This window comes from Tachypleus tridentatus, chromosome 9, assembly GCF_004210375.1.
Source record: "Tachypleus tridentatus isolate NWPU-2018 chromosome 9, ASM421037v1, whole genome shotgun sequence".
Lineage (NCBI taxonomy): Eukaryota > Metazoa > Arthropoda > Merostomata > Xiphosura > Limulidae > Tachypleus > Tachypleus tridentatus.
The window spans coordinates 89077835-89092532 of NC_134833.1; the positions used below are offsets into that span (position 1 = coordinate 89077835).

Below are 14698 nucleotides of genomic sequence, written 5' to 3' on the forward strand. Positions count from 1 at the left end.
TAAAATTACAGTTGACAAATTGTCTTGGCATTAAAAACCAATTCTCAATAAAATGACAGTGCTAACTAAGACAGTTTGTCATCAGTATTTACTGTACATAAAGTTTTGGAAGAAATTCATACTTGTACTGACCAGCTGATTCATTTTTCTCTGTAGAAAATCTTCCTGAAGAGGAAACTGCATGGTCTTCAGTGGACTGGGATGATAGTCACTACAGTAGGATTGGTGCTCGTTGGATTGTCAGATGTTTTAGAGGAACATCATAGCAGTGACTCAAGGGTTGTGCTTGGTATTTCAGTCATTTTAATTATAACCTGTCATGAGTTGTGTTGATTAAATATTCCTTGTGAGATTATCTGATGTTCTAAGATTGACACTTATAGCCATTTTACGATAAGGGTTCATAACTCAATGGTTAGGGCATTCAATCAAAATTGGCAATTCTCAGGATTGAAACCCAATACAAAATATGCTTGCCTTTAAACTTTGGGGTCATTATAATATGATGATCCATTCTCACTATTCATTGATAAATATTAAGAGTTGACAGTGGGTGCTGCTGACCAGTTTCTTTGTCTGATTGGAAATTCAAAATTATTGGTGGTAGCAGATAGCCTTAATAGTTTTGTCATAAAGAAACAATTAAAAAATAAGTATTGCAGATTAAAATGGTTGTTTTGTGTTTGAATGGTTATTCCCAAATACCCCTGATTTAATAAGTGATGCTTCTGTAAAGTTGAACTGTTATCTTATATAGAAGTGCTTATAAGATACAAAAGTGTACCGTATCACAAGTATGCCATCTTATCTCAGCTGGGTTGTAAAGTCTGGTGGTTGAATTGGAGTGTACACACATACAAAACAAATCCATACAATAGAACTGATATATCCTTCTCAGTGATGACGAGAAAACCCACTTGTAGAGAAAAATATATATGTAAAAATGTCACAAAACCTGACAATGATCGAAGAAGGTCGAAACATTGTTTGCTTCTCTACATAAAAAATTTCTCAACCAAACCAGCCGTTTTTACATATGTGATGTATCCTTCTCCTGCAACTAGAGTCTGATAGTAGAGTATAGATGAGCACACAAGGTATGATATGAATGTTCCCCAACCAATGTTGTAGGTGTTATGCAGATTTGAGTATTATTTCTAGATGATAATTTTTGATATGAAAAAAATGGATATATTTGAAACTGTATTGTTTAGGATGTACCTCTAAATAAAACTTAGGGAATGTACACACAGATCAATAAAAATGTGTGTATGTGAAATATTGATTTTGTAAAGACACATTAATTATGACAGGTTAAATAAAATAAACATGCTAGTTTACCTGTATACGAAGCTTAACTGCTTATAAAAGTAGTTTGTATTTGAAATCTTTTCAATCAAAGTGATTGTTAATTTAATTCTACAAACAGTTTATCAAAATTGGACATGAATAATATAATATAATTGTTAATGAGTGCAACTTGTTGAAACATTTTTGATACTGTACTTTTCTTGTAGGAATCATTCTGATTTTAGCAGGACAACTTGCTAATGCTGTACAAATGATAATAGAAGAGGTTTTCTTAAAAGGCAGAGGTTATCATCCTTTGCAGGTAAGCTGTGAGTTAGGAATTTTTTGAAGTTTAATTATTCTTAGAACTACTTCCCACCCAGTTAAGTTCTAGTAGATATAATGAATTGTTGTGCAAATTATGTATAACTTCCAGAAAAAAGAAACTTTTTCTCAATTATGCCAATGTGCATAGAGTATATCAACGAAGTAGGATAAATATTCTAAGAAAGTAATAGATTGACTCAGCCTTAATTCATATTCAACTTTGGTGGTGAAATCACACTAAGGTAAGAAATCAGTTCACAGATCTTGTTTAGTTACAATGTGGGGTTGAAAGAAGATTGAGTGTGTGTTTTTGTTTTAGGGGGATTAGATGGATAAAGAAGATTTAGTTGAAAATTAGTAATTGCCACACTTCTGTCAGATTATACCTTTTACATCTATTATCCCTTTTGATACTGGTAGGGCATGTCATCACATTTCTAGACTTATAGATTTATTAAACTACTATTTCATGAATGTATTTCAATAAGTTTGGCATCAGGTTCTACTTTAATATTATACATATTTTGTATTGTATGTGGTTAGTTGTGAGTTTAAAAGTGTTATGAAGTAAACTTTTAAAACAATTACTAAATATCAGTGTTTATATATACCTGTGGTAAGTTGTTTTCTGCTTTTGTTCAGCTTACATTTCATAAAATCCACAATACAATGTCTGTTGTTTCCTATAAATTAGAAACTTAGGTTTCCAGTATTGACAAACCAGAATATAAAATAAGAATCTCCAATCTTTTTTATTTACTGAGAGATCATTATATTTAGTGAATCTACCATAATGGCTGTGCCCACCTCTTCCTTCTTTAGAAATATTTACCTACACTAACTTCTTTCAGTTATATGTTTCTAGCCAATCAGAAGGGCTCATATTGAACCATGTAATTCTGACAGTCTTTATAAAGAGCATATGCAAGTAAAGCCATATTTTCCATTGCAAGTTTGAAGGGCAGTGCCTAGGAGGTACAATAATCATGTCCTTGTAACATATAACTTGTAAGGTGGTGGTTCAAAAGTCAATAAAACAAAAAATTAATAAGGTATGAATAAAGTATACTGTTGTGAGATTTAAGCTAATTAAATATTTGTAGTTTTCTGTTATAATCTGCTGTCATTCTACAATGAAAAGGGGTAGTTTAGATATTATATTTCCTTATCTTTTTTGTGGTGGTTCCAAGATCTGTCAAATCAACTAACCCTGTATAGAAAAAATAACTGATAAAATGTAATTTTTTAAATGTTTGATAGTTATCTGAGAGGTTGTAGAGATTATGCAGATGAAATATGACAATTCTTAGGTTAAAATGTATTCTAAATCTAAATTACTTTTCATGTTGTATAATCTACATTTTGAAAGAAATAAAAAATTAATGAGCAGATCTTTAATTAAGCAGTTTGATATTTTGTACGTGAAATGCCTTTTAATGTGTAGTGATAATATTCAAAACTTCATGAATATACATTTCAAACGTTGTAATATGACTACTCTCATGATTACTTTGGTGATTACAGGCTGGGTTAAGTGCATCCAGGTTGTATTCAAAGAGTTAGAGAAAAATAAATATGATGAAGCTTTATATTTTTCCAAAATACTTTGTGAGGCTGGAAACAAAGTGGTAGTTTGTTTATGTTTGGAGTATATTAATTTGAAGGCAAAAAAAGACTAGAAATAACAGTGAGCCTACGATCTCACCAAGAAGGGTAAAACTTGATTTATTTCAATTTTAAATATGTGTGCATGAGTTTTTACTTAATGGAACATGAAATTGTTTATGAAATAAGCATTTTGTTATTTTAATATCATCTGATTATGCTGCTGGCACATAAGTAGGCTTAACTGAACATATGAATGTCCTTTCTAAAAAGAAGGGATCAAATGATTTAGAATATTTGAGTTTTGTATGTAAAGAAGAATGTAATGCTCATTGTTAAAGTGTAGAACACAAACAATAATTAAAGTGTTTAATGTTAATCTGTGTTTATGATGTCATTCTTGAATGATCCATATTGAAGTCTTTCTCATCCAATAACTAAAAATGGTTGTAAAATATTAAAGATCCAGAAGTTCTAATGCACGTACCATGCTACTTATAATCATCTTAAAGTTTGAGAAACAACTGAGTGTAATGTGCTTCTGATTTCTGATGTGAGGCTTGGCTTTGTTTTATCCAAGTAGTTTTAAAAAAAAAACCAGTATAAACAAACTACTATTTTCAGCAGCAAGTTTGTACAATATAGTAAGGTAGTGAAGTATAATTGAGATTTGTCATTTTATGTGTTTGTTTGGTACTTATCTGTGGAATAATTAAAAGAATTGTGTTAATTCAAGGTTGTTGGAATGGAAGGAACCTTTGGGTTTGTCATTATGGCTGTGGTAAGTCTTTGTAATTTTTTTTTTTTTGCTACACGTTTTAGACTGTAGAAGAAAATAAGTAGAATTCAAACAGAAAAAAAAAGACTTAACCCTTGATTTAATAGTAGATAGTTTGATTTAAGAACATATCATTGTAAGATACTAAAATTTTCTATTAAACTTACAGTTCCCAATTTCTTTGTAACATTTTTATCTTTATATTTTGTAATTTAACACCAATGCAATATATTTTTATGTAGGCCTTAATTTATGTGGAAGGAACGTGTTCTAATATCTTACAATTACAAAGATTGTTGTTTAAAGTTATGAGCATGATTCTACAGGAAATATTATTATGTAGGCTGTACTTCCCATCATGTACTTTGTTCCTGGGCCACAAGTTGGAGGAAGCTATGAAAACAGTCTTGATGCTGTCTACCAAATTGGTCAGGACTATAGACTGCTACTCTTCACTCTTCTGTATTTATCATCTATAGCCTTTTACAACTATTTTGGTCTAGCTGTTACCAAATCATTAACAGGTAAAAATTACAAGGAATAATTTGTTTCTATCCTCATAATTGTTAATTTGCACCAAATACTGCTATTATTGGTCTTATTGTGATGTTGTTTTTTGTTGTTTTTTCAAAAGTAGTCTTTAATTTATTCTCAAAATAACTAGTTTGTCTCTTAAATTCTAACATGAATTGAGGTTTTAAAAACGATTATTTGTAATCTAAATACATGTAACCACTTCTATCATATGATTTAACTATCTATATGTCATGTCAAGAGTCTACCTTCCTTACAATGCTTGGGGTGCAATTGTACCCCAGTCTTAAAGCAGTAGGATTGCATTGAACTTCTATGCATTTAAGTAATTGGCAACAAGTATCCTGTCAAAACAAGTTTCTTTACAACACTGTTACAGAAGTTGGGGAATTGAAGCTTCACCACCACCAGTGTAACCATTTGTTTTGCTACAGTGGTGCTTTATCTTCAGATTTTGACTCAAATGAATTATCCCTTTCTCCCTCTGACTGATCCTTTAATTTGATCAACATCATATTTCTTTTCTGATCCACCACTTTCATCCACATTTAATGAGAGTTATGTTTTCTTCTCCCAAATCTTGAATGATAGCTGTACACAGTGTTCTCGTATCGTGACTTTTAACTTTGATGTGTAGTAACATGTCAACAGTGACAATTAAGAATGCTCTTTTGGCTTATATATTCTTTCAAACTGCTTCAAGAAAGTTCTTGAAATTCTCAGAACATTCACAGGATGGAGTATTGCAATGTTACAGAAATTTCCAAAATGTTTTAGAAATAGTCCTATGAGTTTCTGCACATTTCAAAGAAGATATAGATCACACATCTTTAAAAAAAAAAACCTTCCTTTTGTACTCTGCATGCTATAAGAAAGTAAACTGGAATCAACACAAAAAAGGGGTTAAAAATCAGATTTCTTCTTAATGACAAAGATACAGTAAAACTCACCTTATACTGAAAAATATAGATTGTAGTAGAATACAAATACGTTCCAGGTAAGAATATAAATATTTAAGTATACAAAATTGATGCAAATGCTATATTCTTGAAATATTTAACTTTTTATATTTCTTTTGAATAAACAATTTTTAATATAACAGCTTATCCAACAGTATTGTATGAAAGCAAAATTTGAAATTGTTACAGGTTCCTGTGTATAATAACTGTTATTTTATGTTAAAAGTGAATGTTTTATGTATTGTAATTTAATTATTTTACATATTTCTTTATAACGTTATATACGTGATTTTGTTTATCATATCTATACAAGTGAATTTGTGTTACCATTGAATTGCAGACATGTTGAAACCCAGGGGCCTAAAAATTATAATGTAATTAATTAACTAATATATTAATTTTAAAATTAACTTCCAATAATGGATCAATTAAAATAATGAAGTTGGCATTTTTTTAAGTGAAATAAAAATTGAATAAGAATAGTGTGTGAATGATTTTATTTTCTGGCATTATCCCTGTGTGTTATGGGTAAAGACAAAACATACATGTCTACTTGTTACAAAGTTATATTCAACAAAATTTAAAGTAAACAACATTATTATCAATATATTCAGTATATTTCAGATGAAAACTTAGTTCATAATTCAAATTTTAATATTAACTTTTCTATTAACTCTTTGTTATGAATTGTCCACTTCAGATTTTATTTCAACCCTTATATGACCTTCTAAGTTTCCCTTGAATTACATACTTTTTTTTCCAAGCTAAATTTTAAATTTCTATGTTCAGAATGTTTTGGTTTAATGAGGTACTTAAAATAGAGTGAAACCCCTAAAACATGCTCCTTTTGTCATGTCCTGTCCTCCCTCTGTGTGAATTCCTGTATGTGGTAAGGGAACGTTCTGTTCTTTCAGTTTACCTCCTCTGGGATCTAAACATCCACCCCCATGTTTGTCGTGCGTGGCGACCCATGAAGGAGAGAATCCTAGTGGTTGAGGGGTCCAACCCGAACACACCACTTTGGCCTTGAATTCCTGTAGATGGGCTGCCTTGGGGTGGCCACCACTTGGGCTAGGGTCAATCAAGTACCAATGTTGGATGTTCTCAACAGGTGTTGCAGACATTACATTTGATTCTGGCATTTGAGTGTAGTGCTCACAAAACCCTGGCATTGCTGCAATGTTCTTGTTTGACATTGAAGTGCATCCCCTCATAGGGCTCCATGGTGGGTGGGGTCAGTGGGCACTGAAATATTCCTTTTTTTCATTATGGATCCTTCAAATAAAAACTTAAATAAAATAGTGAAAAAACAGTCCATAGGTAATTAACCATGTCTTGAATATTCTGAGCAGCAATCTTCAACAACTGTAACACCTGTTGTACCTCATTTTCTTATACTACATTTTTCTTCAGGCAAAGCTTTAGGTCAAATGTTTCCCTTTCTCATTCAGATGGGACTAGAGGGAATTAATGGCTCTCCATAGTCAGTAAAGAAGCTTCGATCTGGTGACTTATTGGTGGAAATATCCACATCTCAACACAGTGAACTCCTCTTACATTCAAAGGTGATTGGGGATAAACCTATTGAGGTTACAGTTCATGCTACTTCGAATTCATCACAAGGAGTTATTGTTGAGAGGGATTTGAAGAACATCCCCAAGTCAGGGTTTCTCCATGCAATGGCTCTCGCCCATCCTACTTTCATTCTTGCCACAAATAGTTGGAAGAAAATGAGATGCAGAATTTTAAAATGATTCATAACATTACTTATCCTGAGACTTGAAGGTTGCTGTTCACCACTTCATCTTCGAGGTATGCTGCTGCACTTCATTCCACTACTACAGTCGGAGTGCAGATGGATCTCTCTGTGCCTCCAAAAGAATCTTTCTCCAAACAAATGAAAAGTCTTTGGGCCTCCATGGTTAAAAAAGTGGGTGAATCAACTTCAACACCCATCTTTGTCCCTTACATGCATTACAACAAATCCCAAGATTCACTTCCTTTGGTTCTGGGTACAGGCATTTCCTCGGATACATCTTCTTCTCCTACCCCAAGATGCAAAATGATCATTTGTTCGATCCTCAGTCACTGGAATCCTCTTCCAACAGCGAAAACCTCCCAGTCGACCCAGGGCAGAATCCATGGAGGTTGATAGACAGTAAAGAAAAAAGATGTGGTCATAAACAGAAGGGTTCTCCACCCAATTCGCCTACACGTCTGGCAGTATGTCGGTTGGACCTGATGATGTATGCTATGAAATGTTGAGCTGTCTATTTTCTGCTTCTCTTGCTATTCTTCTTATTGTTTTTAATTAGATCTGGCAGGAGAATGTTTTTCCTGTTGCCTGGTGCCAGGCTATTGTCCTACCTTTTTCTAAGCCTGGGAAGGATCCCAAGATTCTTTTAAACTGCTATCCAATTGCTTTGACGAGCTGTCTCTGTAAGACCTTAGAGAGGATGGTTAGTGCTCGTCTCATTTGGTTCCTTGAATCAAACAACCACCTCTTGCCCACCCAGTGTGGGTTCCCAACAACAGCACTTCACTGTGGAGCACCTGATTCAACTTGAAACATCAATCAGAGAAGCCTTTCTTAAACAACTACATCTTTTATTTGTATTTTTTGACATTGAGAAGGCATATGATACAACATGGAGGATATGGCATTTTGCAAGACCTCCATGTATATGGGTTACGTGGCCATTTGATCATTTGTATTAAAAATTTTTAATGGACAGGCAATTTCAAGTTCTTGTGGGTTCGACACTTTCCCATTCTTTTCTGCAGGAACTTGGAGCCTCTCAGGGCTGTGTTTTGAGTGTCATACTTTTTAGTATAAAGATTAATGCCATCACTGAACAACTCCCTCTTACTGTTGCAAATGGGCTCTACATCGATGACTTTCACATCTCATGTCAGTTGTCAAACATGAGGTATATTGAGCAGCAGCTACAGACTGCCCTCAATTGTTTACTGAAGTGGACCATAGCAAATGGCTTTAACTTCTCTCTTTCTAAAACCATTTGCATGCACTTTTGCCACCAGTGGGGTATTCACCCTGGTCTTGAACTCCGTATTGGTGAAGTTGTGCTACCTGTGGTCTCCGAGACAAAATTCTTGGGGCTTATCTTTGACTGTTAGCTGACATTTATACCACACATCAAGCAGCTACGGGTCAAAAGTACAAGAACACTGTACATCCTCAGTGTCCTCTCTTCCACCACTTTGAGAGCAGATTGATGTTCTATGCTAAAGATATATCATGCTCTTATTTGATCAAAACTTCACTGTGGGTTACTAGTTTATTATACTGCCAGGACCACAGCCTTAAAGATGCTGGAACCCCATTCATCAGCAAGGACTTTGGCTCTGCACTGGGGCTTTCTTCACTTCTTTGCACCTGCATCGTTTGAAACTATCTTTACTGTATGCTTCAAAATTTCGTTCACACCCTATTCTTGCTGATATTCAAAATCAACTGGCCCATTTCTCTTTAACATCTACTTCTATCCAGTTTTTCTGGACACTGGGCCACGTTGGTATTCACGGGAACGAGCTCACCAACACCACAGCTAAATCTATCTCCTCTGGTACCATCAAGGCTTGGCTCTGTGCCAGTTGGCAGTGGACTTGGAGTGAGCAACATGAAATCAAGCTTTTCCAAATAAAACCCAATATAGTGCTTCCATAAGGATTGGAAACAGGAAGTTGTTCTAACTGGACTATGCATTGGTCACAGTTTTTTAACTCATTGTTTTCTTTTATATGGGACTAATGCACCAATGTGTTGTCTGTGTAACACTCAGGTCACAATAAGCCACATTTTACTGTCTTGCTACTGTTGAGAGTCATAATGATGGCACCATTTTAAACATGTTCTGTGACAAGGTTTATCCATAATGTTATACAATAATGGTGACACTATCCACCTTGGAAATGTTTTTAGTTCTTTAATTCTATTTAAGTTGTTTTTTTTAATTTATACATTAGACCTTTTTTAATGTGATTCTTTTTTAAGAATAAAAGTCCATCTAGTTTGATTTGAAATTAGAAAATGGCTGTAACATCAAATAACTCAAAACCAGGACTGGAAAGGCCAACTTCAGGTGACTAATGCTGCTGTTTGAACTACCCATTGGTCATTCTGGGGAGATATAATTACGATTTTGCTGCAAGTCTTTTAAAACTTTTATTACTTTACTTTCTGAAAATGGCCATAACATCAAATAACTTCAGGTGACTGGTGGTTTTTGAACTTACCTGTTAGTCTTCTTGGCGAGTTATGATAATTACAGTTACAGTTATGACAGAAAGTGTTTGTACCCCTGTGTTATTAGTAGTTTTCTCCTCATAACTTAAAAATTATCATGATTAGGATAATGAAAGTATAGTATATTATAAATATTATACTAGCACACATCTACATAAATTTTTATGTAAATTGAACAACAAATAAACTGTTTATAAACAAATAACCAAACATAGGAGGGGGCAAACAGTGTTTGTGCATCTACTTTAATGGTCTGTTGTGTAGCCTTTCAGGTAAATTACTTGGCACAATCTCTCCTCATAGCCCTCCATGATCGTTTGACAGTACTCAACTGGTATTTCTTTCATTCTTCTTTACAGAAGGCCTCCAACTCTTGCAAGTTTTTCAGATGACGCTGATGAACCCTGGTCTTCAATTCACGCCAAATGTTTTCAATTGGGTTGAGATCAGGTGACTGCGATGACCACTCCAGAACGCTTGTATGGTTCCTCTACAACCAGGATTGCACATATTTCGATGTGTGCTTAGGGTCATTGTTGTGCAATACCGGAAAGAGACACACAAGACTTGTATTTTACAATAATTCAGTTATTAAATCACTGGACAGTTGTTTCCTGTTTGTAATGATGGCCAAGCAGATAATGATGGAGACGGCGCTAAATTGCCAGAAGTAAAGTTTTTGCTGGCTAAATTCCAATAATTATGAACCCAGTGTCTAGTTCTGGAATGGTATAATGTAGTTTATTTGCCAAACTAAACAAAATTTTTGTGGGAATATCAGTTTTTTCACACTTTCTGTTCCCTCTATTTTTGGTTATTTGTGTATTAACATTTTATTTGTCATTTAATTTACATAAAATTTTATGTAGATGTGTGTTTGTATGAATTTATAATATATTTTACTTCTATTAGCCTAATCATGATACTTTTTAAGTTATGAGCAAAAAACCACTTGAGGCGCAGGGGTACGAACACTTTCTGTCGTAACTGTATGCTGCAGAAAGTCATTTACAAGTTGTGTTGCTGTAGTTTTTCTGTTACTGCTGTAGACTAGATATAAACTTTGGTTTTAATGCTGTTTATTTTTTTTAAACTTTGTTTTGTTTTACTTTAATTTCCTTTAATGAATTTTACTAAATTTACTTTAATTTTAACTTTTTTACCAGATATTTGGTGCCTATAGCCTAGCTGCTTTGTGCCATAAAACCAACCAACCATATCCTATCTTTCATATATGTTAGTGTATTTCTCTGACACTTGCTATTAGATTATTTATAACAAATAGAAAAAAAGATTATTTTAATGCATTGAACTTATACTAGGCTACATAATTTAGAATGATAGTTTTTGAAAGAATTAACCTTAATTGTTTACCATTGTTGGAGCTTGGCATGATCAGCTGTTGGAATTATTTTAACCTATTTATAGCTTAGTTAGAAACCCATTTAAATAATAGTAGTTTTAAAGTATATTTTATGTGTGAGACGGTATCTTGTATTGTAAATTGCATGTTTGAATTTTTTTTTAAATGAGACAACACTCATTACAAAAATGTAGGCTTGATGTGCTTTGTAGGCTATATTTTTGAAAGTACAAAACTTAAAAAAGATTCCAAACATAAGTTCTAAAATTTCCTGTTTGCTCCATATGTTTTTTCTATTTATTATTATAAAAGTAATAATATGAAAAATTATAAATTTATTAGATTAAATAAGAAAATGAATAAAATAATTTAATATGTTGTTTTTGTTAGCATATATGATGAGGTATAATTATCTAATTTGGCATTCATTCTGCTAACTCAGTCTTTTGTTTACACAAAACTGTAAAAAAATAAAACTAAATGTGCTGAAATTTGAAAAGTATTAACATTGACAATAAGAATGAATTGTATATAATTAGCTGTTACAATGTGTAGCCAATCTACAGAGAGAGAAAAAACAGAAATTATATAATTATTTCCTATTTTTCAACTTTTTATTTTACCTATATTACTGATTTTGTCACAATCAGTATTAGAGTAGAGGAAATAATAATTATTCCCAGGAAGGAACTTAAAAACCTGTTTGCCTTGGAAAACTCCATAGGTTGAGTGTACTCTCTTCAGCAATTTTGGTGATTATTGGACCAAATGTTGTGAAGCAAGTGGTGAGAAGACTGAAACAAGATAGCATGCTGTATAATCAGATGGCTTACATGTTCTAATGCAGTAACAATTTGCCAGAGATGTGATCCATGGTACCACAGTCATAATGCTTATTACCCTAATATTTAGATTACAGCAAATTTCTGACTATCCAGTAGTGCAATTCCCCCACCAATTACTTTGTCTGGAAGAAGTGTCACAGCCTTGTTTGAGGAAGGTTATTCATATAGCAAGATTGTAAACCAGTGTAGATCCAAATGATAAAATAATTTGAAGGAATTACCTTTATAGGTTATCCAATTAATTAGGAGTGTTGGAGTCAAAAACTATCCTTTAGCCAACTCAGTACAATGCTCTTATTCTCAAACTGAAAACTTTTGGTTACTAAAATGAATATTTTGACCCAAAAAATGATTACAGTAAGACTAGGTATCCCTCTAGTTACAATTAACAAGATAATGAATAGTAATCTGCAATTGATGAAGGCTAACAAACCGTATGTTCACAAGCTTTCAGCCACATTTCAAAATTATCAGCTACTTGTACATAAAATGACACAAGAAACTAAAATTACATCAGTTATTTTCTGTGACATACCTATGCCCTTGTACAGTGGATTTTTTTTTTAACATGGTTTTGGAAGACAACATTATTATATAGTGGAGGGACTGTAAAAAAAAAAACAAGTCAAGCAAAATGATTCAAGATTGACTAGTTTTCTTGAAAATTTGCTATAGTAGAAGTAGCAGTGTTGGGCAGTATTTTATAATAATAATCATCAGACAGCACAATCATTAATGGATGAACTAGTTTAAAGGACAACATAGAACCTGAAATTTTGTTGTTAGGAAGTGCAACAACTCACAATAGTTGTTATTGATTAAAAGCCTGTACAAACATAAAGTAATAGCTTTTTATAATTTTCCCATTGTGTATTTTTGAATGACTAATTTATGTTCTTGTACAATCACAGCTGTTCATCGTACTTTGATTGATGCTTGTAGAACTATACTTGTGTGGGCTTGTGGTTTGATTGTCTACTACTTTATTGACAAAGTAAGATATTTACATCATTTTTTATTATTGCATATTATGTAGATTGAACTTCCTATTTATTTTAAGGTATTCACTTTTTTTCCAAGTTTTTGAAAGTACTTTTCATTTGTTACATTACAATTTTAATATCAAAGCAGATGTATTGTGTGACAAGTTTAAACATAACATTAAAATAATTTAATGAAAAATAATTCAGCTTCTTCTCATTGTTATAAAAGATTTGTTATACATTTTGTGGATATAATTAATAAGGTGATCTCTTCATGTTATTAACAGTTTCCCTCTCATGAGCTCATGGGTAACATTTTTTCTCTTAATTTGATTTTTTTTTTTTTTGACATGTTTATTGGCAAAAAGGGAAGGCATTTCTTACACCCTTTTTGTGTTAAGGCTGCAAAAAGAGGTTTAAAGTGGTAAGATGACTGAAATCTGTCAGCACATTATGAACTTAACAGCCAAGCATAAAAGGCATGGAAATCTCTAAATGGCATGCAGAGGTATTCAGGAATTGTTTGGAACCACCTTGGTAGTTATCATGCAGTAAGCCAAATACAATATTATGCTTACTGCTGACTATTGTGATGCTTCAGTCTTCTCTTCCAAATTACAAGTGAAATCATACATACCTCAGTTAAAAACTAAACACAAAAAAGTGACAGCAGAAGCATAATTAATGATGCTGAGAATGTGGATTTAATGATGTATACTAAATTTATCCCCAGTGGCTAGAACCTAGTACCAGCTGATATGGAGACATGAGAATGCTGTATATCACTTTAAATTATAAGTTAACAAAAGAAAACTTGCCTCAAAAAAATGTCTCAAAAAGATACGTTCAAACCATCATCTTTGGAAGTTTCTGGATTGAACTTTTCATATTTACCAAACTGTAGTGTAAAAGGCACACCCTTAGCTCTTGTGGGGACATTTAAAAAAAGTTATTTTTTCAGGCATTATTTTTTTTTGGCATTTTTGAGCTATAATATTTAAATAACACTTGTTCTTGGCCTTAATATGCTATACCATAGACCTTACAGCTACACTTAAGATTTGATTTTTAATAACTGAAGAAATATTTGCAAGAAATTAGTTTCAGTCACACTTTAATGATAAGTGTTTTATTTTTAGAGTTTTGGAGAGCCATTTGACAAACAGTATGGAATTATTCAAGGTTTGTGGTTTCATATGTCCACCACTTAGCATAATTTCTAATCTTTAAGCACAGTGTCTGGTGTCCATTCATTTAGTTATTTTAAATTGATTTATATATCAATAGTAAATGTTTTATTCTAAGGACTTTGTATGTAAAAAATGAAGTAAAAAGAATTTTTTTTCTGTTTTTATAGTTTATTTTTGTTATTTTTAATATAAAATAGATATATTCAGGTGTATAAAAAACATCACATGTAACTTGTGTAGATTATTGTATGTTTCTTTCAGTTAGCAGTTTCATTATACTTATATAATGAAAGAGGTTTTAAAGCACACTATAAATTCCACAAAATCAAAAAAATAAGACATTCAAAAGCATTAGAAAGATATACTACTATGGTGTGAAGGTTTAATTAATTTAACATTTTTACCATCATGAAACAAACTTGTTATATTTGTAGCTTCTGTCAATGCAAAATGTCATAGCACTTGGTAAGTGAATTCCCTAGGAAAAAGTTCATGCTTCTATCCACACTACTGTGTTTTAGTTTGAATTCATTTTTCCTATTTTATAGATATGACAA

The 14698-nt window shown here is 32.5% G+C and overlaps 1 protein-coding gene across 3 annotated transcripts in view; it reads left to right on the forward strand.

Moving 5' to 3' along the window:
* LOC143225706 (solute carrier family 35 member F6-like) overlaps positions 1-14698 on the forward strand; it is a 36732-nt gene that overhangs the window by 17259 nt on the left and 4775 nt on the right. For all 3 annotated transcript variants that reach the window (XM_076455577.1, XM_076455579.1, XM_076455578.1), the window contains 6 exons: positions 157-289; positions 1518-1612; positions 3959-4003; positions 4344-4524; positions 12880-12962; positions 14091-14133. In XM_076455577.1, coding sequence (XP_076311692.1) covers positions 157-289; positions 1518-1612; positions 3959-4003; positions 4344-4524; positions 12880-12962; positions 14091-14133 — 580 coding nt within the window. The remainder of the gene's footprint in view (positions 1-156; positions 290-1517; positions 1613-3958; positions 4004-4343; positions 4525-12879; positions 12963-14090; positions 14134-14698) is intronic.